This window comes from Lontra canadensis, unplaced genomic scaffold (assembly GCF_010015895.1).
Source record: "Lontra canadensis isolate GAN:19392208 unplaced genomic scaffold, GSC_riverotter_1.0 scaffold51, whole genome shotgun sequence".
NCBI classification, from domain to species: Eukaryota; Metazoa; Chordata; class Mammalia; order Carnivora; family Mustelidae; genus Lontra; species Lontra canadensis.
Genome location: NW_022631045.1, coordinates 6482982 through 6510891, shown reverse-complemented (window position 1 = coordinate 6510891; position 27910 = coordinate 6482982). Strand labels below are relative to the sequence as shown.

Genomic DNA, 27910 nt, shown 5'->3' with positions numbered 1-27910 from the left:
AGCAGCATCATGCATTACGGTTGCTGATATTCCCGTGGTTGGTTAAAGCCATCGAATGACACTGTAACAATGCCTGCTCCATTCAGTACCAGGTGCAGGGTGCCATGTGGGATGGTGACATACGCAATTTACATATTCATTCCGTGAATGAGGAATTTTTTCAATGATACAATGTGCCAAAACGTCGATCTCCTCTTTCATCAGTGTAAACTCAAGGGATGATATATCTATCTGTTAGGACGGGAAGAGAGAGGGACATGAAAAACCAGGCTCTCAGGTATCTTATATGACTTTGTTGTCAGAAGAACATTTTTTTGTAGCAACATAAAATATATAAGAAACGTGCACACGTGAATTCTGGTAAGTGACCGGATATCCAGTAGGAGACTAATCTGGGACACCTGTCTTTATAGAAAAGGAAAAGGAAAAACAGAAGTGCTGCTGTCTCATCAGACCATTATCAGACCACTTTTCCTGGATGACCTATCGTGAGGGACGGCCTTTCCTTGGACTACATACACCCAGCAGCTCTGAGGTTAGGGTTACTAGGGATAGGATAAAGGACACTAATATTGATTTCCTCTTTAAAAGGAGGGAAGCATAGAATGGATGAGTGGGTGGAGGGGAAGTAAGGCTGGCTTGGTAATGGAGAGAAGGAAGAGAGGGAAAGGCCACTCAACTCTAATGATACAGTCCCTCCAAAGCGATGGCAAGCCAGGTGCCTGAACATGGGAATATTACTGGATACTTCTTGTTCGCTAGCATCAATTTTAAATACATTTTCACTCCCATGACTTTACAGTCATACCCGGCAGGGAACATTCAACCCTTGACCCTGACAATGAAGGTAGGAAGGCAGCCATGCATTAAAATAGGGGAACAATTCCATGCCCTTTGGTCTTAACCATTAAAAGAAGCCCCTGTTAAAAAGAGGCCCAGCTCCTGTGACTGAAGAAATTCAATGCGCCTAACAGGTTGCAGGACTGAGTTGGCCTCTGTTTGAAGAGAGAGAGAGAGAGAGAGGAAGAAGTCAGGCTTCTGGCAGGGTCCAGACGTCAGCACTGGATTACTGATAAAGGCTGAACTGGAAAGGGAAGTTAAGTCCCTTTAACAACAGGCTTTCTACTTTTCTACTGTGAGGCCTCCAGGGGGCGCATCTGGCCACAGGCAGCCCAGAAGCCCTGGGCCTCACTGCACAGTGAGGAGGAGCAGAGGGGAATGGAGGATGGGGTGGGTGGGTGGGGTGGTATGGGCAGGCTGAGCTGCTCCTTTTCTGGGAGGGAGAAAGTAAAGGGCTGGAGCAGGACCAGGAATTCCGGAGGGAAATTCACCTCACAGAAACCTAGGAGTGGAGACTCCTGTCCTAGATGCCTCTTCAGCACTTCCCACTATGAAATATAAAAAATGGAATTCTTGCTTTTAATCTTTAAACCCATTCTGTTTTAGATTTTTCCTTTACATTTTAGGGAATTCTCAGACCCAAATCCTACAAGTAATTTTTACCCTCATCATCTCCCTCCAGCAAAGCCCATATTCAGACCATCAGGAAACACCACTGTGTCAGCATTCAAAAACGACCCGCTTTTCTTCGTTGTAACTACCAGCATTCAAGGGCAGGCTGCCTGCACTGTGGCAGTGGCCTGGCGCCTCAGTTAGGCCTGGTGTCCACCTGTGAGTAACAAAAAACCCCGCCTAACTTTGCCTGAAACAAGGGAGGTTTTTCCCTTTTCAGACCTGGTAAAATCTGGATATAGGTGTTTGTTGGCATGGGTTCAGGGGTGCAGGGCTGTCACCCTGAGGTGTCTGTGAGGCTATTAGCTTTTCTTAGGTGATGGTCCAAAATCACCGCTCTTACTCGAGCCATCACTTCTTTTTTTACAAGCTCAAGTCACATAAGGGAAAAAGCAGAGGACCGGGTTGTGCCTTTAGAGCAAGAAAGCAAAACTTGCCCAAAGATCCCCAACAGACTTTCATTTCTGTCTCATTGTGCAGAATTATTACATGTGTCCATGCCTAGCTATAAGGAAAGTAGGAAATATCCTTTCTTGAGTGGGCGCGTTGCTCCCCAGAATAAAACTGGAGCTCTCATAGGAAGGAAGAAGGGGAGGATGGCTGCCTAGAGGCATTTTGCAGTTTCTGCCGTATATAGTCCCTCCTTTTCCACTTTTATTCCTGTTCAATCTATTTTTCACACATCGTCTAATATAATTCACATCATATCTTCCCCACTTAAATCCCTTGAGTAGCTTCCCATTGCACTTATGGTAATATTCACTCTCCCCAGACTAAAAGCTCTCCATTCCTTCCATTTCACGTCCGTTTCCCCTTGGCTTACCGTGCCTCATCCTCATGGGCCTCCGTGCCCTGGAGCCTGTCAGAACCGCCTCCCACCTGCAAGCCTCTGCACCTCTGTCCTGCCTGTTGGTTACTGCCCCCCACCCTGCATGTGTGAATCCCTCCCATCCTTTAGGTCTTGGCCCAAAGCCCACCCTTCAGAGAGACTTCACCCTTCCCCAGGAGGTTCATCAAGTTCAAGGTCCTTCGGAGCACTTACTGAAGTGTGCAATGATGTCGTGATTTGTCTGCTTGTGATTATCAGTCTCGCATGCATACCAAGTGTCTGGAACACAGACTCAGGATGATGAGTGAGCGAGCATATGAGTAAATGGGAAGGATGGCAGGAAGGAAACTGGAGACAGTTCAGAAGTTCCCAGGGCCCTCCGAGAGTGGTTAGGCGTGGGCGGCACAGTCCGGGGTCCTGGGCTTTCAGCTCTGCTTGTGTGGCCAAGCACGTCTGAAAGCTCTCTAGCTGTGCCTTGGTTGGCAGCTGCTGCGCTCTCCCAGACCCCTGGTAGCAGGCTGGGGGGCGTTAGGGGAGTCAGCATGGAGGAGTCAACAGAGAAATTCATGTTGGCATTCCTCAGTTGCAAACACATTTCCCATCTACCTATTGCTTCGGGAGAGACCCCCCTCAGCCCTGTACTTGGCTTCTGGGGAAGTGTTTCAGCAGTCAGCAGAGACCGTGAAAAGTCCCAGCTGACGATGACAGCCCACAGTGCCGTGGGGCCCATCCCAGCCACGGAGGGCCTGAGGGGCGTTCATGTGCCTTGATAGCTAAGGCCTTCGGAACAACTTCCAAGATCTTAGAGACCTTAAATGTGAGCGTTAACCTGGAATGAAGCCTTTGAGGGAGAACAGGAAGATGGCCTGCCTTACTGAGCAAGCTCAGAATTTTTCATTCTTTCTTATGTGCTGTCACAAAGATGACCACTCCCCAGGTACACAGGGGAACCCAAGCCTACCATCCATCATGACAAATGTCACCTGGCTGAGCTGGGAGGTGTGTGCACATTTCATCGCTCTTTGAATTTTAAATACATCTCCTTTCACGTCTGGTGCAGTTACGTCTGTTTGTCTCGACCACGTTTTCCACCTATCCCAGAACCCTTTAGTGTAGCGGGGGGAGTTTGGCATCCGTACGTGATGCTGCTTCCAACATAATGATGGCCAAAGTCCATAGCGATTGGCACACTTGCTGCATTTTCCAAGAGCAGAACCAGCCACACCCCCATTTGTCTGCATTATTGCTTCTGGAAAACACCACAGGAATCACATTTCGGCTCTCTCATTTAGAATTAGATCATGATTATTAAGCACGAAGATTCAGGAATGGCATCTCGGTTTTCTTTCTCCTGAGGGGCTGGAAATAGGGTTGTTTGGCAGTAACCCTGAGTCCACCCTTCCACATAGAAGATCTCCACAGCACCCCCGCCATTCTCCCTAGCGCCCCATGGTGGGCTCTCCATTGGAAAGCCATGACATTCCGACTTTCCGGAAAGTGTTCTAAGGCAGTTTGAAAGCAAGTATATTGATGAGCTAGCTTATTACAGCAGATGGGGCTGGCCTGGTGTCCTGAGGGGAAGCCTCATTTAACAACTTCCAGAGAAGTTCAGGCACATTTTTGCAAAACGCTAAGCATGGTAAAAGTTTGGGTCCCTCGATAGATTTTACTGGAAATAGGAGAAGGGAAATTTCACTAAGTATTAGTCCATTAAACTGGATTAGATGCACCCATCCTTGCTTTGCTTGTCATATTTGTCCTTGCTTCCATATTTGAGCAGATAGCATTTGCTCAAAGGAGGGAAAAAAAATCAAGAGCCGTGAATAATAACTTAAAGAAAAAGTTGTGATTTATTTCAAGGCTTGCATCAAGGTCCAGTAGTTACCTTTGAGCAGCCTTGTTGGTGTTCAGTCCTGCAAACATTTGTTTAAGTTCTAGGCTTCCTCGTATCTCTGGTCTTCACCCCAGGACCAGCTATTAAACAGAATCAAGCAGGCGTAGTTTCCATCTGAGCCTTGGCTTTAAGCATCAAGGGGCGGCACCTGATGTATCCAAGAGCTTGGGGAGTTCAGCATCCATTCACTTCTGTTTGGGATCATTTTTTACTTCAGACCATGTTCGTGCAGTTCTGAGAGGTGTTAGTGGTGGACGCCATGTATCGTGGCATGGCAGCTGGGGCTCTCTCTCATCTTTTCCGGCCAGCTGGGTAGATCGCATCTGCTAGTTATAGAAGGAAGAGAAAAAAAAAATGTCAGCTCAGGTGAATCATCTCACTCTTATGTCATCTTATCCTTGGGTCATCCTTGACTCCTGGTTGTTTCATTTCTTAACCAGTCCATTTGGCTGAAAACTTCCCCATTTTTTCCCCACCGAGAGATTTTGGGGTTCTGATCTTCTTCGCTTTTTAAAAATGTATGCTCCATAGGCACTCCCGGTAGGCCTGCCCACTTTCAGTTTTTCAGTTACAGCAAAGCTTGTCATTTCAAAGCTCAGAGAGGAGCTGTTTATAAAGTTCAGGAAGCATGTACCACAGCATTCAGTTATTAATATGCATGCCAAGATGATCAATTGTGCATGCCTTGTTACAACACACACTCATCTAATGAAAATTTAAACACTCCATGATATCCCCACTTTGGTACTTCCCCAGTACACTTCCCAGTAAGAGAGAAGAGAAGTAAGGGAGGAACGTGGGGGAAAGGCAATTGGGAAAGCAGACGGCAGTGAAGGGTTGATTAATATTAATTTAAGAATACGTGCCATAAATACAATGAGCAGGACTGGAAAGTAGAAACTGTAGAATGTCAGAGCGAGAGGGGAGTTCAGAGACCCATTTTCTCACACCCTGTCATTTTAGAGAGGAGCAAACAGAGGTTCTAGAGTGGACAGGACACGTCTTGGTCATTTAGCAATCTGTGGGCCGATCAGAACCCAGGACTCTTGGCCCACTGTGTAGTTAGCTATCTACCACTATGACTAGGTGTGTTTTTATAAACAGCAAAAATGAGCAGAGGAGGACATTATAGCTGTAAATTTATAGCATACAGGTGGAGTTGAAGAAATGTTTGGTGATACTCCGTGCCGGCTTCACAAGGAATATAAATGCTACTGACTGGGTAGGAAATGAAGTCTTTGCCTCTAGCGGTCCCCTCTCTCCCCCACTCCACGCTGGTGCCAACACTCCATCCCTCGCCTCCAGTATTTCCCTCAGGCCCAGGCAGGAGCCTCTGTCATGCATGCTCCTGATATAGCTCATCGCCCCGGCCCCCTCCAGTACACTCTACAGCACTTATTACCACGCTCCCTATCCCCTTGAGCATTTAATTCTTTCCAATTATCTTATGCACGTCGAGTTGTGGGGTTTGTGTTTTTCCTTCTAGCAAGACTTTATGTGACACAGAGGCCATTTACTGGTGCCCTTTCCCACCTCCCTGAGCCATGCCCCAGTCTGTATAATTCCCAGCTTTGTATCAGAGACCTCAGTACAACTACTGGCTGTTGATCAAAGATTGTAGATGGAAATGAAGGTGGTATCGGAAATTGGGCTGGACCCTAAAAACTGCAAGACATGTTCTATATGCTGGGCTGTTTGAATAAACCGTGAGCTCGGCTGACTTCGCTCCAACATGCCATCTTCCTTCAAGTAGAACACACAGGATATTCTTCAGCTGAGCACCTTGCAGTAGTGCTGTCCAGGCCTGTTATTAATACTGTTGAGCTGGAGATCGGAGAGCTGAGGACTACCGTGAACATTTGCTTTGTGTGTTTATGATCGGTATCAATGCACCCTCATCTTAGATCTTGAAAACAGACAGGAGAGGCTGTTGACCAGGCCTGAAGAGATGCTGGTTCTAATCCTGGCTTGACCATCAGTTAGCCAGGTGACTTTAAGACAGTCCCCTGAGCATCCCAGGTCTCAGTTTCCCCATCTATTTGCTAGCAGAAGGATTTGACCAGACAGCACCCTCTCTAAAGCCCATTCCCATTCCGAAAATTCTACAGTCCTTATCATGTCCATGACTTTGATCCCTTTTTCCTTGAATATCTGAAACAGAGCCAGCCTCCCTGCTGGGATCCAGCCAAGATGCCGAGAGCTCCTTAGCTGATCACAAAAGAGTGGCTCCTATACCCTCCTAGGCGCATGCCCCGCTTCTGCCTCACTGTGGAGGTCATGTCTGCAGGGCAGTTCTGCAAATTTCAAGCCACATTTCAACCCTGGGGTCTGTGCACGGCACCCTGCTGGGGTGCTACAGAGTGTAGACAGGTCAGGATCCTTGTTGGGGGGGGCTGCACCTTCCCTGTCCGGTCTCCTCTATCACATCCCCATTTGCTTTCTTGATTAAAATCGTAAAAACCTCAGGTGTTTGAATGAATGATGAAATTCACCCACAAATATTTACTGGGCGCCTTTTAAATACCCAGTAGTACACGGAGTGCTGGAGTGACAGATGCTGGGTCTGTGATCTCCCTGTGGACCATGACCCTGCTTTCAGGCAGATGGGTGTCATCATCCCCATTTCTTCTGCCTGAAAAGCTCTTTCTGAAACCACTTACTTCTTAGGAACATCTCAGCTAAACATTTTTTTTTTTAATTTCTGCCAAGGGAAATTTGGCTTCTATGTTCCTGCTGTCGGGAAGGAATTTTATGAAGTGTTAAAATGTTTTCCATGTCTGTGGTCGTCATTGCTATCGTTCATCCATGGGGAAAAAACAAAACAAAACAAAACCCTAACTGCTTTAGCAGCTCGACAGGTTTTCTGCTTCTCCTCCAAATCACACTGATAGCTATATTTGCCAGTGTTTTAAGTGCTGGAAGCATTATTTTCATTTAAAAAAAAAAAAAAAGAAAAAAAAAAACCTATTTGCTCTCAGAGAATCAATGTCCAGAGAAAATAATTTTTATAAAATCTTTCAAATCAAGAATGAGCACAGAATTTCCTATTTCACAGGATACGAAAAGCAATAGGAGAGGATACTAGAAGCCTGCCAGATCTGAGTTGAGCCTTTTTTGGTCTCTCTCCTTTCAGTCTCACTGAAAATATATGTACTGAGCCAAGTAATACCACTACGATAATAACACACACACACAAAATGTTTTACTGATAGCAAAATAAGAGACAGAAATTAAGCCTTACACTCTGGAATAATAAGGAATTGTGGAAGCCTAGATTTCAAGAGTTAATATAGTATATATTGAGTGAAGAGGACGGCAATTCAGAAAAAATAGAACTTTGGGGAGCTAGAGGTGAAACCCCGCCATCTTAATATAAGCCCACTTGAAGGGACTGGAAAAGAAGGCACTGCCAAGTGTAAGGAGGAGGTGGGAGGGGCATGGGTGGAGGAGGAGGGGATAGGCTATGAAGAAGTCGTCTCTGAGCTACTTTGGAAAGATTCTGCCTGCAAACTTTTTTTTTTTTTCCACAAAAACTTTTTAAAGACAAGACACTTTTAAACTAGATCTAAGGAAAAGTGAGGTGTCAGTATGGTTACTTTAAGGCAGAGATGCTGTGATCTGGACTCTTCTATGCAACTGACGAAGAGGTACAAGTTGGTATCCATCGTATGACCTGCAAAGCAAAAAATATTTCCTGTTTCTTTGTGGAAAAAGTTTGCTGACCCGTCTTCATCTTCTGTAGGATCCCGGAGCTGGGGCGGATATTTAGAAACGGCTAGACCATCCCCTTTTGCTTTGGACCTCAAACATAGAGGCTTTCTTGAGGGCACATGGCTGCTTGGTGCTAGAGCTCAGACTTCCCCACAATGCGGCTTCCTGGCTCTCCCTCCCTGCTCAGGCTCACATGCAACCCCACAGTGTCCCATTCCTAAAAACACTCCCTCAGCCCGGCCCCACCTTCTCAGGTTCTCCCCTCCCCCAGGTTTATTATCCAACAACAGTGATGAACAAAAGTAGGGTGGAGTGGATTTCAGATGACTGCTGAGGAAGGGAAGTCCGTTCCAGTCCAGGAGACACACAAGAAGTAGGGGCCCTTTTGCAGACACTCCTTCATCGTCTTCCAGATTCTTCAGAATGCTTATGGAGAGGGGTCAGTAAGCTTCCTGCCCCATAACAATCTCAACTATTTGGCTTCTTCCTTTTAGAAAATTATACATACCTTAAAGTTTTGGTCCAGGGGTCCTTCAAGCCTTTCCTGCCTCCTTCGGTGCTCTCTTCAAGCTTCTTCTCCTATGACTCCATCCTGTCAGTGGTGGTCTCCCCTCAGGGCTGCAAGAACCAGCAGTATCTTCAGCCCTATCCCCAGAGCCTAGCTCAATGCCTGACATGGTGCTACCCACAGTGCTCATGAGACTTTGCCCATAGTATAAATCCATATACAAATGTTTATAAATACAGTTGGCCCGTGAATAATATGGGTTTGAACTGCTGGTCCACAGATTTTTTTTCAATACAGCACAGTAGAACTGTAAATGTATTTTCTCTTATGATTATCTTAATGTTCCTCTAGCTCCTTTATTATAAGGATATAGTATGTGAGAGGCGCCTGGGTGGCTCAGTGGGTTAAAGCCTCTGCCTTTGGCTCAGGGCATGATCTCAGCATCCTGTGATCGAGCCCCACGTCAGGCTCTCTGCTCAGCAGTGAGCCTGCTTCCCCCTCTCTCTCTGCCTGCCTCTCTGCCTACTTGTGATCTCTGTCTGTCAAATAAATAAATAAAATCTTTAAAAAAAAAATACAGTATGTGATACATATGATCTACAAAATATGTGTTGATCAGCTATTTTATAAACTGTAAGCAGGAGGCTCTTAAGTTTTGGGGGAGTCTAAAGCTATATGCAATTTTTGACTGGGGGTGGGGCAGGTCAGTATCTGTCACCCCCGCATTGTTCCAGGGTCAGATATACATAAGTTGAAGTCGAGCAGATACAATTCCATTCCCAATTTCGCCACTTGCTAAGTATGTGACCTTGGACAAGTAATAATACCTCTCTGAGAATCTGTTTCTTTATCCATGAAATGGAGTAATAGAAGCACCAGTCCCAGAGGGTTGTTGGGAAATTTAAATGAGATAATGGTTTAAATGAGAGTTCTCAAACTTCAGCATTCATTGGAATGATCTGGAAAGCTTGTTAAAACAGTCTACTGGATTGGTGGTTGCCAGAGGTTGAGTTTAAGGGTACAGGAAATGGGTGAAAGACGTCAAAAGGTACCAACTTCCAGTTAATCTGAAAAATACTTAGTGGGCATGAAATTGGAATACAGTTTGTCAATAGCTCTCAAAAATTTAAAATTCAGATACTCTTTTATCTGTTCCACCGCTAAGAATTTCTTATAAAGACCCTTATATAAAAATGTCAAAAGATATGTCTGAAGATGTTCATTGCAGCCTTACTAATACAGGAATACCTCAAAGATACTGCGAGCTCAGTTCCAGACTCCCACAAGAAAGTGAATATCACAATAAAGTGAGCCCAATGAATTTTTTGGTTTCCTAGTGCATGTAAAAGATATACTTACCCTGTGGTAGTCTATTAAGGGTGCAAAAGCCTTATGTCTCTAAAAAATCATTGTACATAGCTTGATTAAAAAATACTTTGTGGGGGCACCTGGGTGGCTCAGTGGGTTAAGCTGCTGCTTTCAGCTCAGGTCATGATCTCAGGGTCCTGGGATCGAGTCCCACATGGGGCTCTCTGCTCCGCAGGGAGCCTGTTTCCTCCTCTCTCTCTCTCTGCTTGCCTCTCTGTCCACTGTGATCTCTCTGTGTCAAATAAATAAAATCTTTAAAAAAAAAAAAATACTTTGTGGCTGGGGTGCCTGGGTGATTCAGTCAGTTAAGCATCTGACGCTCGATTTAGGCTCAGGTAATGATCTCAGGGTCATGAGATCGAGCCCCGTGTCAGGCTTTTAGCTGGGTAAGGAGCTTGCTGAAGTTTCTCTCTCTCTAAAAAAATAAAATAAAATAAAATAAAAATACTTTGTAGCTACAAAATGCTAACCATCTGAGTTTTCAGGGAGTTGTAATCTTTTTGCTAGTGGTGGGTCCTGCCTCATCATTGATGGCTGCTGACTGTTCAGGTTGGTGCTCGCTGAAGGCTGGGGTGGTTGTGGGTGTTCCTTAAAATAAGATAGCAGTGAAGTTTACCACATTAATTGACTCTTCCTTTCACTTGAACACTTAGAGGCCATTGTAAATTAATTGGCCTAATTGCAATATTATAGTATCTCAGGAACTAGGGAGACCCCAGGAGAGGAAGAAAGGTAGGGGAACAGCCCGTCAGAGGAGCAGCCAGAACACACACATTGATTGGTTAAGTTTGCCATCTTATGTGGGTTTGGTTTGCAGTGCCTCTAAAACAATTACAGTAGCAATACTAAAGTCCCCTGATCAATATCATCATAACAAATATGATAATGATGAGAATTTGAGATATGGTAAGCATTACCAAAATATGGCACAGAGACATGCAGTGAACAAATGGTGGTGGAAAAAGAATGTTGGTGGATGTGACGGACAGAGAGTTGCCAGGAGCCTTCGATTTGTAAAAACCACAATTATCTGTGAAGTGTAGTAAAGGGAAGCACGGTGAAATGAAGTGTGCCTTTCACATGCACATCAGTAGATTTCCAAGTTACGTTAAGTGGAAGCAAGTCCCAGCACAGTGTATACAATACAAGCACTTGTGTGTAAAGAAAGGAATGTTGTACCTAGAAAAATAGACAAGTTTATTCCATATGCTTAAGGTTTTTTCTCTGGATGGAGATGCTAGCATCTGTTAAGAGTGGTTACCTTTAAAGAGAGAAACTGGATGGGAGGCAACCAGGATGGGAAGGTAGCCTTTTATATTTTGCTTTGTTCCTTTTTTCTTATATATATCTATTACTTTCATTTAGTTGATAGGGATAATCTACCCAGGAGGATTTATTGGATTTTTAAAAGCCTCATAAATGCTGCATATGGTAAGGAACCATTAAAATTGTAATATTCTTATAGATTGTTGTTTTGATACTTCTCAAAATGTTTGAATATATGCATTAACAAGGGGATCTGCAGTTCCTGAAATGTATCAAGATTTATACAAAGCGTAAGAAGTCACCACCATTTAAGGTGACTTAAGAAGTCACCTCACCATTTATTTGAATCACCAGCCCCTGCTTACTTGAAGTTGGCTAAAAGCATCCTATTTCTTTTTTTTTATAATTTGATCACCATGTTTCTCTTTCTTTCTGTCTCCATCGCCATTCCCCCCAAAGAACCAGCCATCTGGCCTCGTCTAGCCAGGAAGTTAAGAAACGTGCTGCTGGCCCAGGCTGTCCGGCCTCAGGTTTAATGGGGCTGTGATGGATTCACAGTGTCACTCAGCAGTGCTCTTTTTCACCCATCTCCAGAGAAAACCCCAGACTGCCCTTTTCCTCCTCAAGTTGAAATTCTAGGCCATGCCTCCCTAATATATGGGTCTGACCGTGTTAATTCTCTATCTCCCGGGCTTCCTGCCAGGCTGACTGGCAGGCTCCTCTGTGCTCAGGACCCAGAGTGAGTAGGCAGGAATCTCTCTGGGAATCTCTCCTCCAGGCTTGCCCTGCCCCTGTCAGACACTAACTGCTCCTCCCTCTGGCTTTGTCTTGCTCCTCTGGGTGTCCTGAGAGCCTGAATCACTTACTGTATTTTCTCTGTTACAATTCTTCAGCCTGGAGCCAAGACTCATCAATTACACCCCAGCTTTTAGGATTTAAAAACAACAGTAACAAGCTGGCGCGGGGGGGGGGGGGGGGGGGGGGGGGTTGTGGTCAACTGTTTCATTAGTTATGTGCTTTTCTTTGAACATTTTTTCTGAGCTATTCTTAGAGGATGTGGAAAAATGTTATCCCTTAAAGGAAAACCACATTTCCTCAGAAGCTTACAGACTTAGGCTCTATGGTGAGCCCAGATAACATTAAAAACAAAAATTGAGTTTGGAAGCCTTGTTTGAGATACTCTATTTAGGTAAGCCTTCTGCCTGGAAGGACTTAGTTTCTCCAGATATTTGCCACAGTAAAGGGATCAAAGGCTCTCTCGCAGCTATTTAGCTAGAGTGCAAGAGGTAGGAAGTGCAGGGACTACGGAAGAACGCAGTCAGGAGGACAAGGAAAAGGTGGGTTTGTGTTCTTTGGAGGAGCCTAACCTCCCTCTTCCTTGCTTCCAAGGCTTTTCTGCCCGGAGCTCTGAATTTAGGAGCCTTGTACAACCCCGAAGCCAGAAGTTTTGTGCTTGATGCTCTGATCCTTCTCAGAGAGTTTGTTTATTTTATTTTATTCTATTTTATTTTATTTTATTTTATTTTATTTTATTTTATTTTATTTATATGCCAGAGAGAGAGCACAAGTAGGGGGAGCAGCAGGCAGAAGGAGGAGCAGATTCCCCGCTGAGCAGAGAGCTCAATGTGGGACTAGATCACTAGCACCCTGAGATCACAACCTGAGCCCAAGGCAGATGCTTAATGGACTGAGCCACCCAGGCAGCCCGCAGAGAGCTTGTTTCAGCAGGGCCTGTTTCTGGGTAAACAGATGTCCTGTTCTGAGCTTTCCTTCCCTTAGACTGAAGGCAAGGCTTCTAATGGTAATTTACAAAGCTCTCTCCCAAGTGAGAAATATGTTCTGAACTCAGCAGAGGTCCAAACATTTTGACGTGGAGGAAAGTACTAAAATTAAAAAAAAAAAATTTTAAAAAGATTAATAAATTAGTCTTATGGATTTTTTTTTTTCAGATTCTTATTTATTTGACAGACAGAGATCACAAGTAGGCAGAGAGGCAGGCAGAGAGAGAGAGGTAGGGAAGAAGGCTCCCTGGTGAGCAGAGAGCCCGATGCGGGACTTGATGCCAGGACCCTGGGATCATGACCTGAGCTGAAGGCAGAGGCTTTAACCCACTGAGCCACCCAGATGCCCCAGTCTTATGGATTTAAAAAAAAAAATTCTGAAGATTATACATATACACATGTGTGTTATGTGTGTGTATGTGGGTCTCTTTACACACAGCAAAGAATGACTAATCACTAGTAGGATATTCAGTTAATTGAACAAGGAGAACCCCAGACAGAGGTGGCTCTGGTGTGGTTGTGGCATACATAGGCAAACCCAAATCCAAGTCTACAAATGCCTGAAAGTCACAAAATCAAAACCTCAACACAACCAATCACAAGCAACCAATTAGACCTGAAGCTGTGACCAATCCATGATATCCTTGCTTTGCTTCTGCCTTTTCTCTAGAAAAGCCTCTCCCTAGCTCCTGCCAAGAAGGGGAGTGCCCCTAACCACTTCCTGTTTGGCACGGCCTGATTCCATCCGTTTTGCTCAAATAAACTTCAGATTTTTAACAGACCTCAGTTTATCTTTTAACGTGGGGTCTGCAGCCGCAAAGAGTGATTAGCGTCTTCATCGAAGCTCTGTTCCCCTTCTCTTAGGTTCACTTATACCTGCTGGATATATGTTACAGAATCTCATATGACATCTAAGACTGACATTCAAACATACTGTGAAAAAAATCACTTTTAATTTTTTCTTGATTCTCAACCTAATTTGGGCAAAACATTCTAATGTAGAATTTGGCAGTGGGCTGAGGGAAATTTGCAAGGTGTATGAATGTAGATTTAAGTTTTCTGACTGATCTCTTTTTATTGATAGTATTTTAAAAATATTTATGTGTATAGCTGATCCAGCCTCAACTAGGTTCTCGGAACCTCGTAGTCTCTAGCCCACCGGGCGCACTACTGGCACAGACTGGGACTGATCTGAATTTGTTCTTCTATAAGCTGCTTTTTTGAACAAGTACTGGTACCATCTTGCTTACTATTTATCTCTTCTCTGAGCTTTTAGGTAGAATTTTATTTTATTAATTTTATTTTTTAAAAAGATTTTATTTCTTCATTTGAGACAGAGGGAGAGCACAGAGTGAGAGTGAGAAGCAGATTCCCCACGGAGCAGGGAGCCCCACTGGGGGGCTCAATCCCAGGATCCTGGGATCATGACCTGAGCCACCCAGGCACCCCTTAGGTAGAATTTTAAAAAATTCAGTTCAGTTAGTAACTACTTGTAGTTTTATTATATATAGAACAAGTAGTGTGAATTATATACCAGGGAAGTAGTGAGTGATGGTCAAATTCGGCGACTTGCTCTTTGGGGTTCCCTGCTGGAGACAATGAAAAGTGTACACTGGGGCCGCTGGGTTGGTGCAGTTGGTTGAGCATCTGACTCTTGGTTTCAGATCAGGTCCCCAAGTCTGGAGCCTGCTTCAGATTCTCTCTCCCTTTCCCTATATCCTGTCCACTCGTGCGTGCTCTTTTAAAATCTTTAAAAAAAAAAAAAAAAAAAGTGTATGGTCTTTACTTGTGACATCACCACCAGCAGTCATCCTGATTTATGATTTTGAAAATCTGCTGTCTTTAAATCACATTCATTAAGGCATACTCTTTGAGGTGGTTTTTCCCTAAGGATGATGAATTCCTGCTGATCCAGGCACTCTTTCTGAGTCCTTTTGTGCCCAAGAACTTTCATTGCAAGACAAATGGCTGGTTGGGGGCAGTCTGCACAGAAATGAGAGAAGTAAACTGGGCCTTGGAAACACTGTGAGGATATTTTTTAAACCTAAAAATATTTTTTAAACCATTTTTTTAAATATTTTTTGGTTTTGGAGGGGTTCTTTATTATTTGTTAAAATATGTGGAGAAAGTATAAAACTTAGAAGTAAAAAGTTAGCCACATGTAGTTTTGCTTTTAATTAATTACCATACCGAAAAGAACACAATTCCTGAAATTGAGAATAGTCTGGAAAATTTAAGACCTGTCTCAATTTTGAGTCTTGACTTCTTTCTGAACCCCTAGTATGTGTTTCAGCTCTATCGAGATGACCTTCAGGCATGTCAAGTTCAGCATGTTCAAAAGCAAACTCTCTACCTTCTCTCTCAGACTTCCCCCTGTGCTTGTCCTCATGGTCTACATACTTCTCCAGCCTGAGCCATCCTTGTCTCCCTTTCTTGAAAGGGAGACTCATAGCAAGTCAGCCCCTTGTGGTATCACCTCACTCCGGCAAATGACTCCTTGCTCCTCCTCTACTGCAGTGCTCTGCTTTAACTCAAGCCTTCATCATTTCTCCCAAACACATCCTACTCAGATGTGTGTCTTAGGGCTACAATACGAAGTTCACCAGCTGGCTTAACATCCACTGTCCTTCTTGATCCATCCTCGCTCAGCATTTGTCCCAACCCTACAAAGTCCTTTCATGACTCCATACCATCTTTTGAACTCAGGAGCAAGCATTGATCCATCATTTAAGGTCCAGCAACAATGATGCCTTTTTGGGAGTTTTGGGAGTATTTCCTGACTCCACCTACTGAGTTTGTTACTGTGTCCCCATAGCATCCACACGTCTCTAGCATAGGATAATTAACTGCTTATCTTTCTTTCTCCCTAGAGCCTATGATCTCATCAAGTGCAAGCACTGTCTTAATTATATATTTCTAGCAGTCAGTCAAGTGCTTGATAACCAGAGGAACTCAGATGTTTGCTGTACGAAAGGATGGATGGGTGGATAGTTGATTGCATTGCAACTATGCCCTGGGATATGGTAACAACTTGTTCTAAATAACTGAGGCACTTTAACTCAAACGCAAAACATTTGCCACAGAACATGGCTTGAGTAGGTATAAGAGGATCTATTTTTACCCTTGAACTTGTGTAGTATTTGGCCACTGGGTCTTTTTTCTAAGTGCTTTCCCTTCCGTATGCTTCCAGAGGTGTTACTGGCCACTCTTACCTTCCCTCTACTTCACACACATACATGAACAGAGAATTTTCTCTCTAGTTTATTCCCTTTATTAACAACCTTTCTTGATTGATGGTAGAATTTTGACTGTCACCACCCAAATACTCGGCTTCAATCCTTACTGCCCCTTCCCCTTTGGATACCACAGTTCTCACTCTTATAGATGGCTGTTATAAAGCTCTACTCTTAAAGCAGTAGGATCCGGTCCTCTTTAACAGGCTTGTGATTACCACCCCTGCCACATAACCTCATCTGACTGCTGATTTCACCGGTGCATATTGGGCTGACTGCACTGTGTTGCCCTTGCAGAAGGTAGCTTAAAGTCCCCTATGACCCCAGCCTGCGTGCAGACAAAACAGCAGGGAGCCGGGGCAGGAGGGCAGAGCCAGTTTCCAGCAGAGGCCTGAGAGCTGGTGGTCAGGTACACATCCACACCTAGAGCAGCACACAATGTGTGACCCTGTCCAGACAGGGTCAGGGAAGGGAGCCACGTGTATGCACGGAGAGTGTGAGCAAAGGGGGTGGCACCTCCTCCTGCTGCAAACTGGGTGCAACCAATTCATCATGTGACCTGATGATAAAGTTTGATGAATAGGAAGGTTTGGAGTTGGGATTCTTTCAAAGTAGTAATGAGTAAACATCACAGCCTCTGTGAGAATTACACATTGATCAGGAAGTGGTTGCTCATTAGCCTTATGAGACATTTACAGTGTGATAAGTGAACAGAATCTACTTTCCTTCTCTGCTCCATCACACTCTTGTTTGCTTTGTGGGCTTCTTTTTAAGATTGTTGTTCTTCTGTGGGGATTACTCTATTACTCTTTGCCATACATTGGACACCTGGAAGATTTGGAAGAGCTTTGATGCCCTTTTTTATAATAGAGCCTTGGGAATCACTTAAGAAGGATTTATGTTAGAGTATTAGCATCCATGAGAGGCTAATTCTAACTGTGCCTTCCTAACTAAATATTCAGAAATTCAAGTTTAATCATACAGTTAATTCGGTGCTATAATTTCCTAATCCCATGCTTATTAGATCAATAACTGTTGGTTGGCCCCACCCCTAAGATCCACTACTAAGAGCTCATGCCCTTCTCTGTATAGCTTTGTTCAGACCCCCAACATTTATCATTCCAGTAGCGCTCTGCCCAAGAGCCCCAAAAGTACTAAATGAAGTCAAAGTGAGAGAGTAAGCACTTCAAGGGGTTTGGGAGGGCAGCCTTATGAAAGTGAAAATGGCAGAACAGAATGGTACGTGGTCGTGATGAGCTACAGAGGGCGCCATAGGGTGTCGAAATGCGATCTGCATGCCTGTGCAGCTGGTTGGAGGAGCCTTGGTCTGTCTTGAATGGAGGCTATGGCTCCTGTTCCCTGCCAGAGGGCTGGAGGACTGACTGCAGTGAGTGCAGGGGCTGGGAGGGGGAGGGGCAGGAAGGAGAAAGGAGCCAAGGAGTAAAAATGGCCCTTGAGATTGAGGGGCAATATGAAATAACTACTCATTGCCCCAGCTTGGAACTTGGACATGGTACTGTCTTCCGAGGACTGCAGTTGAGTCCTTGAGATGGAGACGAAAAAAGAAAAGATACATGTTTGGCTCTTCCTCATTCAGCCAGTCCACCCTGGCTTCACCTCTAAGCCCCCAACCGGCGGTCCTCTATCCATATATCTGTATCTGTATGCCAACTCCAGATCTGTCTCTGTAGATCTTGGTATATAGGCATAGCAAGTCCCATTTTTAAACAAGAGCTGTGGAATGCTTGGAAGCAGATGCCCATGAACTCTTCCGAGTCGTATTTAGAATTTGTTTTAATCTAAAGTTATGGAGACAGACTTGAAGGGAGACCTCCCCAACCTTGCTAAAATGTAAGTATAAAAAGGCACAAATTGGATGGATATTGATGATGTTATTTCTACTGTGACATCATCCATAGACTCCTAGTGTCTTTGCTTTGCTTCCCTATAGTGATCACAACATAAATTACTTGTCTTGTTTGACTTCCTTGTTCACCAAAGTTGAGCAGATTGTGGCCGTTTTCAACGCTTCTACCAGACAAAAAGCTTGGGACCATTTCTCGAAAGCTCAGCGCAAGAACATAGACATTTGGCGAAAGCACTCTGAGGTTGGTGATTTTATGATTACTTTCTAACCACCATCACACAGCTGGATTGGCAGAGAATGGTGTGGCTGCAGCCATTTCGGTTTTTGTTATAGCGGGCAGCTGTTGTACCATTGTCCTGTCTCATTGTCAGCTCCGAACCCAGCTCAGACTTGGGCCTTAGCCAGAAGAGCAGCTGACTTAATGCTTAGAAAACAGAGTGCTTTTCTACCCCTGCAAAGGGAGAAAGGCATCTCTCCCATTCATAGCAAAAAGCTCGGAAATAAGCCAAGACACTTTGCCTGCCTATTCTGAAGAAAAGTGTAATGTAAAATAGAAAACTGGCTTTTTAAATAAATATGGAAGGTTGTTTTTTTTTTTTTTCCCCAGTGTTCTGCAACATGATGATGATGCTTTGCTCTTTGGGCTAGAAATGGCAAGTAAGCCTTTCTTCTGTGCCTTCCCATCATAAATAATGCCCTAGTCCCCTTTGCTAGCCAGCCGGGTCTGTAATAGCTCTCCCCAGAGTGCCTTTCCCTTGGGGGATTGAATGTCCAGGCTAGCCAGAGTCCACCCTTCTGCAGCAATGCATGTGTGAAGTGTGAGTATCCACCCCAAGGAAAGAGGCCAGACCTTGACCTTCCTTGCCACCCAGAAAGACCAGAATGTGTCATTAGTCATGGGTCGTGCAGCTGTTATTTTTAACTTCACAGTTTAGTGTACGCTTTGAACCTGTCATTTAAAAGTAAGTATACTATCTTTGTTTGCTTATTTGGTTTTTTTTGTGTGTTTTGTGTATGTGTGTGTGGTTTTTTTTGATGAGAGAATGTTTTCCATTTGGATGCCTCTCCATCTCTAGCATGTTAATATTAAAGTTCTCTAAATGATACTCCCTTCTTTCAAAATCCCCAAACTTATAGAAGGTAAGACTTGTTTATTTAATGATTTGGGCTCACACTTGTAAAGTAAGTTTTTTATATGGAATTTGAAGAACCACAAAGTACTATAATATCAATCATTTGGGTAGCATTTTAAGTGCCCATTAATGCTAAATTACAGCTAAACACCAATGGCACTAGATGTAATGTCCACATGAAAACCAAATGAATCCTTTATTATCACTGTTATTATGGTGAATACTGAATGACTCCACAATAATGGGACACTTAAAATGCTAGTGCAATTTATTAAGAAGGACATTTTTTTATTTTGTTCACAAATACTTAAGAAGGTGGCTGGTGACTGATGTAGTTCTGTTCCTCTGTTCAGGATTATGAGTAAGGAGGAAGTGGGATTTCTCTTTAATTTTTCAGGGGCCAGAAAAACAAAGGGTGCTTACCTGCTGCTCTCCCAGACACTGAATTGAGACCTGAGTCAAGGCTGATTTTCAGGAGGAGAGAGAGTCCTCGTTTAGGATGAAATATACAGATCGAGGGTTATGAAAACACAAATTGAAATCCATAAACTGATTCAGATTTGGGAACAGTGGGTCTAAGAATTGTTTATCTTATTTTTTTTTTCCTTCATATAAACAGCAAATGATTAAAAGAAATGTTAAGGGGAAGGCAAGTGGCATTATGCTAATGATCTGACATAAAAAGGCTGTCATTAGTATGTGAATGTTAGGAAATAATCCATTATTGATCTAAATCACACTTCCCACAGACCTGGTCCACTGCCCCTAGCCCTGGTCCCCAAAGGAACGGGGGCTGTGTCCCCACTGCTGAGCAGGGCACGTGAAGCTTCCAGCTTTGTTCTAAGGAAGCCTGCTCACTTTGCTGGGTCCACAGGGCGTAGTAGAAATGGATGCACACGTTCCTGAAGGGTGCTCCTGCAAAGGGGCTTTGTGCCTCCCTGCCACTCCTACCACCTCTTTTGATATTCTAGGAAATAGAATTCTAAATTACCTTTGATTTTCTCTCCTACATGTCGCTTAATTGATTAAATACCAGTTGGTAATTTAACATTGTGGATGATTTCTCTGTTGCGTATAAGCTTGATAATTGGCTTGATTTTTTCCGTGTTCCCGTGTACAGCATCTGTTAATTATCTGCAACACCTTCGCAGATTTATGAGAGTGTACGAGCGATTTACTGCTGAACCAGAGGCACCCTGTGGAAACACCCTCGGCTTTTTTTTTTTTTTTCCCCCTCTAGTTTTTTTTTTTTTTTCTCTTTCCAACACCCTTCCACACAAGAACAGCTACAATATGACAGTTTGTCATTAATTGTGGGGACTCAACAACAGGCCCTTTCAGCCTCATTTATTCCTTCCTCCTGACTTTTCCTTGTTTCAAGTATTTTCACACCACCTCTTTAGGAACTGGGTTCTTTGTCAGTAGAAAAATTAGCTGTACACAACCTAAAGGCGTCCCCACTAATCACACGTGACGTCTGCCTCCAAGAGCCACTGGTGTTATTTACGGCGGAATTGGCACCTCTTTCTACTGGCTGGCGGGGTCAAGTGAGGAGGCACTGCCCATCCTCCTGGAGGCCTCTCAAGGATCCCCATGATGGGTGTCCCTCTCCCAGGGACCTTGACTCTCTGCCTTCCCTCCCCTTTTCTGGTCCTCTGCAGGGCTTGTTGCCAGGGTTCAGAGTTGACCACGCGAATACTGCTAGCAAGACCTAATTTTCTTTTGGTCCTACTACAGTTAAAATCTGTGAGCTAAGGAGAGAGGAGAGTTCAGAGAACCTGTAACACAATAAAATATGCACATCCATTAGATGGACATTAGAACTATGTTTAAAATCATGCCGTTAATACATTAAGTGTTATAATTTAGTTTTATTGTTATTCAGAAGCAAAATTATTTTAACTCTTTGACTTTTATTTAGAGACTTCAATTTCAGAGGTGAGAAAAAGAATAATGTAGTTCTTTCCCTGTTTTATTTTGTTTTCTTGAGGATAGTACATTTGACAGAACAGAACTGGTAAGGATTCACAAATACACAATATTCAGCTTAATACAAAATAGTATAATTACTTACCATGAATAATTAGTGTCCTAGTTTTTTGGCAAGGGAGTAAAAAATGTATTGTGACTTGTTACTTTTTACAATGCGTTTTCCCATGTACTCTTTGACTACCGTCCCTCCTCTAGTAAGTAGAAAAAGTAAGATATGATCCTAAGATCTCTCAGTGATGTCAAAACAGCCATCACACAGAAACACTAAATGCTACATGATGATGTGAAACACCAAAAAGCAGGCATCGGTTCTATTTTGTCATCCAGCATCTTTGGCATTTTACCATTTCGCTGTCTGAATAGCGTGTGCGTGTGATCACACAGGAGCACGCACACACAATGTAAGGGCACTAATTTTTTTTTTAAGGATGTTATTCATTCATTAGAAAAGAATCATAAGTGGGGTTGGGGCAGAGGGAGAGGGAAAAGTAGACCCCGTGCTGAGCAGGGAGCCCACGCCCTCTCAATCCCAGCACCCTGGGATCATGACCTGAGTTGAAGGTAGACACTTAACCTTAACCGACTGAGCCACCTAGACACCCCACAGGGGTGCTACTTTGTGTGAAGAATTATAGTTGTCTATGTTATCAACTTAGCGAACCATAATCCTAAGGAGTTTTGCATGCATTAATTTATTTGATCCTCAAAACTGTTATTATCTCAGTATTCCAATGAGTAAATCAAGGTTTAGAGAGATGAAGAAACATTCCTGAATTTACACAGTGGTCAACAAGACCTTTTATAAATGTCATCGTGCATATTTCTTATCATTAGCTCAGAGTCCCTCGCATGTGCCAGTCATGGCAAGAGGCATTTCTGTGGAATCCTACTAGGTGATGTTATTATCCCCTTTTTGGCAAATGAGGAAATTGAGACTCAGGAGATGAAATAATTTGCTAAAGACACCCTGACTAGTCACTGGTGAGCAGGGATTTATCCTTGGGTCTTCCTACTCCCCCACAGCCCTCAGAACTTTATTCCAGATTACCTGGGGCAGTGTTTGGGAGGGGAACACTTCAGGTTCTAAGCATTCACATATCAATCAACAGTACAGCTAAAGACCACTGGGAAAAGGTGTGTCGACATGTGTTTGAGACTCTGACATTCTCCTGTCTTCTGCTTTCAGGAGCTCCGGAATGCTCAAAGTGAGCAGCTCATGGGCATCCGCCGTGAAGAAGAGATGGAAATGTCAGATGATGAGAACTGTGATAGCCCTACTAAAAAAATGCGAGTCGATGAATCAGGTAATGCTGACGACGGCCACACGCACCCCTGTGAGGCGCTGTCATGAGGCGCCATCATGGTCTTCCTCACGCACCCCTGTGAGGTGCTATCATGAGGTGCCGTCATGGTCTTCCTCACGCACCCCTGTGAGGTGCTGTCGTGCTCTTCCACACGCACCCCTGTGAGGCGCTGTCATGCTCTGCCTCATGTACCCCTGTGAGGCGCCATCATGAGATGCCATCATGCTCTTCCATATCTCAGGTGGGGCGTAGGTATTAGGAAATGGCCACATAACTCACTTTTATTTGAGTTATACTAAACCTTCATCTTTACATGACTCTGCTTTTTATTAATAGAACTCGAAACTCCTTCTTAGGGACATGGTGATTTAAATTGCTCCAGTTGTTTCTCCATCCATGGATCTAGGGCTGTTGTTTTTTACTCAGGGATATTTGCCTATTCCCATAAAAATCCTTTTCCAGAGCATGGCAGCCACTGCTGGTGCTGAAATACACATAAAATTTGGTTTCAGTCAGTGTACTTCTTATGTGGGAATTCTTTAATCTCAGAAGAAGCTTTCTAGCCTCTGAGCCAATGTGCTGGGGAATGAGACATTTTTCCAATAAACGTTGCCTAACCCGTAATCAAAGGGGTGGCCCCATTTGGTACCAAGAAAGGAGTATCACTCCTTGAGTTGTAAAAAGGAAAGAAGCTGAGTGAGAACCTTGCTTTATGTGCTCTGCCTGAACCAAGAGGCCGACTGAAATCTCTCTTCTCAAATTAGATGTAAATCTCAGTATTGCAGGCAAGAGAAATGCTCACTCAGATGTGGGAGACACCAAGGGAGACTGCTTGTCTGAGTGTAAGAGTGTTGTCTAAAGGGCCTGGGAAGGACCACAGTTGCCACCATTTCCAAAAAAGAAAATCAGAGGGTTTGCGTAGATTTGACCTGTCTCCTCATACATACCTGTGACTAAATTATTCACCCCTATCGGGCTCTTTAACAAAATCCAGAACAGGAACAGAGGATCTTTGCTAATGTGTTGGTAGAAGCCAAAATCAAGATTCCAGCAGGGTCAGGTTAGCAAGATTGCAAAGTGGTCAGAGCGTTCTGTTTCTTCAGGGTTTAGAGAGGGCCAGGGACATAAATGATGATCACCAGAAAGTGCTTTGCATCCAGGCAGTTACAGAAGGGACTTTAAATTCATGAGAGTAGTGGTTCTGAAAGTGTGGTCCCCAGTCCGGCAACATCAGCATCACCTAGGAACTTGTTAGAAATGTAAATCCTCAGGCCCTACTCAATACCTAAGGAATCAGAAACTCTAGGGGAGGCAGAGGTGGGTGTGAGATCCAGCAATCTGTGATTTAAATGCTCCCGGGAATTCTGAAGCATGCTAAAGTTTCAGGAGCAGTGCCTTAGAAAATTTCCCTTTCATCCTCAAATTCCACTCATTTAAATCTTTTAGAAGCTTAGCATAAAAGCAGGCACCATGCCACTATTTTTTGAAGCCATATATCCTTTAAATGAACATAGCATTTATGTGTCAATGTATGTCTCTTATTAAGTGGAGATGAGATTTCTCAGGACTGCTTGATTATTGGACTTGGACTTGCTTATTGGAGGGCGGCAATCTCTATTCTGCAAGCCTTCATTTATCAAAAGAAAAGAGCGAGTTTTAGTGTGAGTTTCTTAAATTTAATGAGATCTTCCGATAAATAAATAAATTTTTTTCTGCTCAAGAAAGCTTTCATCATTTTTGAAGCTTCTAGATGAGGAGCAAGTTTACATGAAACTTGGATTTTTAACATTCTTATAAGGTAGGTGTAGAAGAAAAGAACTGAATCCAGAAATTCTTGTTTGAACTCGTGACTTTTTTTTTTTTTATTTTGTGGGTGACATTTCTTTTTAAACAAGTTGTCAATTTTCCATGTAAGGAATATGTATAATTTCTTAGTCTGCTTGGAAGAGGACAAGAGTAAGAATGACTCAGAACAGTCAGGTCCAATGGGAAGTCTTACAGACCATGACAGCAAGCACAGACCCACAGCATCAGCCCCCGAGCTCTGATGCAGAAGAACTCAGAGAGCCCTTTGCTCAGCAGGGATACGAGATCCTCCCTGGAAGCTTCACTGAGGAGCCCGCTTCCCAGATCTTTGTCGTTTTTTTCCCCCAGGCATCTGATAGGAGCCTAAAGCAGGAGCTGAACTTTGAGTTTTCCAGGCTTATTCCTTGGTCAGCAGCATGAATGAACACAGCACCGAGCATGTTTTGTACCGAGTGCTGGGGTAGGAGATGGAAGAACTGGAGTTCAAATGCCTGGTCCCCAGGAGTTCAAAGTCTTTTTCGTGCTTTTCAAAAATGAGATGGACCAGAGAACGCAGCGTGTGGTTGATGGAGGAAGTTCAGAACCAATTAGAGGGAAGGGAAAGGGACTAACCTTTTTTATTCCTCTGGGCCCAGAAGATCCCACTGAAAGGCTTGCGCCTGTTTTTCTTTGCGCCCAGCATATTCAGGACATAGCCTGACAGCAAGGATTTCCATCTGGTCCTTTGACAAAGCTTCCTCCAGATCCCTGCAGACTACAGCTGGAAGGGGCGGATTGAGACCCTGCAGCCTGAGGGAAACACCTTTCGGGGAAGTTAGGTGACTCTGTATTCATTTTAGGTGCAAACTTGCATCTGTCAGTTACCCAGGAGCAGGTATCTCAAAACCTAGCGCTCCAATTCACTGACAGCAATCGCCAAGGGCTGACCTAGATGTAAATTCCTCTATTCTTTAAAGAATCCCTTGCCCTCCTCCTTTTTGCTGAAACAGTGAGCTTTTGCCTCCAGCCTCCTGGGAAGCAGGTGACCCAAGACTTCTTGGGAATTCCAGGAGAGAACATCCTTCGTGGAGCCTCCTGCCCGAGAGGACTGTGACAAGACCACCTCCCGGGGATGCATGAGGCAGGTCCCCCTCGGCCTCCCTTGCTCTTCACCTCTCCTAGCGCAGAGACCAACCTGTATGGGTTTTATTTCTGAGGGGGAGATGGAGAGAGTCAACTTTGGTTTCTAGAAAGGACAGGATTTTTTTTGTGAGGACTTACGTGATAGCTTGGGTTTATTTTTTTTATTTTTTAAAAATCTGTGTTTTTCTGCGTATCTCTGCTTTTCTGGTTATGAAGAAGACTTCCGTTGTACTTTTGCTTTTTACCACACATAATAACTTACAGTGTGTCTTTGGCTAGAGAGCTCCCCGATATTGCCATCACTACCATATAATTCTGGGCAGGTGGCTCACTATTCCTTATCAGTTGACTCTTACGGGGGAAAAGGAGTTTGCTGGAGCAAAACTAAGATGCCGATAAAAATGAAAATGAGTTTTGTTAATAAATTTGAAAATCAAGACAGATTTATCGAAGCATTCATTCAAGAAGATTGGCATCCTGCTCCAAAGCCTATGAAGATAATTTTTGATAAAAATTCAAATTTATTGCTGCAAAGTCTGCCTCTTACTAGAATTAAGCCCAACTTTGCTCCTTCTTCCCCTCCCTCCTCCAGGTTGACAGTGGGTTTGGGGCAGGAGTGCACAGGGCAAAAAGGGAAGAAAAGAGGAAGTCTGTCCAGAGGGTTAGGCCTCGTGTGGCAGAGCCCAATTAGTTGTAGGACTGTGGAGTCGAAGCAGGTAGAGCCCTTCCAACTGTACTTAGAGCGAGGCGCACATAGCAAATGCTCAGTCACTGCGAACTCCTCTTGCCTTAGTCGCCCTCTGGCACCTGGCTGGGCCTTTCACCAAGTCAATGAATTTTGTTGACTTCAATTGCAAATTCCCTTCTTCTGGTCTTTTTGATGCCTTTGTCCCATAAGTTGATGGGAAGGGCGTAACCCTGAGAACATTTGCTCTAAATTTAAATGGCAAGCATTAAGAAGCTTGTTCAAACAAGGATGATTCATTTCTCCAAAATGTGCAAAACTTTTATGCATTCAGAATCCGCCGCCATGTGCTGAATAGGCTAGGGCCTGGAGAGCTGACACTCAGCATCATTCTAATTATCAGCAGACATTTGTCAAGCCCTTCTTGTGCTTAAGGCACTGTGGATCTAGGAGGTGTGGAAAGGGCTAGACACCGTCTCCTCTGCCCTCAAGAGTGTGAGATGCTTTTTGAAGAGAAGAAATACTCATTTTAAGTCAATAAAAGTCTAGTGCCTAAAAGCCTAATGCCAAATATATTCTAAAGCCATTGCTTTAAATTCAGTAGAAACCAAAATGAATATTACTGTCCAGTGATGTACCTCCTCTAGGATATGGTGAGTATAGATTGTACATTGAACACAAATTTTAGAAGAGTGAAACTAAAATATCTTTATGTAATAGACCACCCTTAAAACATTTCATAACGTATGAACGAAGGTTCTTGGGTTTTAATTACACCTCATTCAAACTCTGAGCTCCTTATGAGAGCACATATTCTTGTAATTATGAAAAGTGTTTTCTGGGTTGTTGATTTGCCATGGAAACGCACCACGTGTAGGTACAGATTTCTTTTTGCAACTTCAATAAGACTTCCAGCAAGGATTTCCCAAATATTTCAGCTAACTGAATCAAGTTAGGGACTCATAATCAAGTTCAGTTGGAATTAGCAGTATTAGGTTTTCTGAATAATTCTATATGTAGCTGGAAGCTTGAGGTTAAAAAAATTAATAGTAATAATAATTAGGCTCTCTCTGGCTACCCCCTTGATCTCTTTGGGGTTTTTTTTTTGTTTGTTTGTTTGTTTTTTAAAGGTTTTATTTATTTATTTGACAGACAGAGATCACAAGTAGGCAGAGAGGCAGGCAAAGAGAGAGGAGGAAGCAGGCTCCCTGCTGAGCAGAGAGCCCGACGTGGGGCTCGATCCCAAGACCCTGGGATCATGACCTGAGCCGAAGGCAGAGGCTTTAACCCACTGAGCCACCCAGGCGCCCCTCTTTGGGTTTTTTTTTAAGGATTTATTAATTTATTGGGGTACTGGTGTGGCTCAGTCAGTTAAGTGTCTGCCTTTGGCTCAGGTCATGATCTCAGGGTCCTGGAATCCAGTCCTCGCATAGGGCTCTCTGCTCAGTCAGGAGTCGGCCTCTCCCTCTGCCCCTCTGCCGCTCATGTGCTGTTGCATGCTCTCTCTCTCTCACTCAAATGAATCTTCAAAAAAAAAAAAAAAAAAGATTGATTGATTTTAAATGTTTTTTTTTTTTTTATATGACAGACAGAGATCACAAGGAGGCAGAGAGGCAGGCAGAGAGAGAGAGAGAGGAGGAAGCAGGCTCCCCGCCAAGCAGAGAGCCCGATGTGGGGCTCGATCCCAGGACCCTGGGATCATGACCTGAGCCAAAAGCAGAGGCTTTAACCCACTGAGCCACCCAGGTGCCCCTGATTGATTGATTTTAAAGGCAGGGGGTAGGGGCAGAGGGAAAGGGAGAGAAGCAGCCTCCCCAATGAGATCATGGCCTGAGCCAAAACCAAGAGCAAGTGAGCCACCCAGGCACCCCTCCCCTTGATCGCTTTGAACACTGGGAC

At 43.9% G+C, this 27910-nt stretch overlaps 1 protein-coding gene across 5 annotated transcripts in view; it reads left to right on the top strand.

The window, feature by feature from the left end:
• ENOX1 (ecto-NOX disulfide-thiol exchanger 1) overlaps positions 1-27910 on the top strand; it is a 283781-nt gene that overhangs the window by 129147 nt on the left and 126724 nt on the right. For all 5 annotated transcript variants that reach the window (XM_032873965.1, XM_032873963.1, XM_032873967.1 and 2 more), the window contains 2 exons: positions 18104-18210; positions 22281-22398. In XM_032873965.1, coding sequence (XP_032729856.1) covers positions 18104-18210; positions 22281-22398 — 225 coding nt within the window. The remainder of the gene's footprint in view (positions 1-18103; positions 18211-22280; positions 22399-27910) is intronic.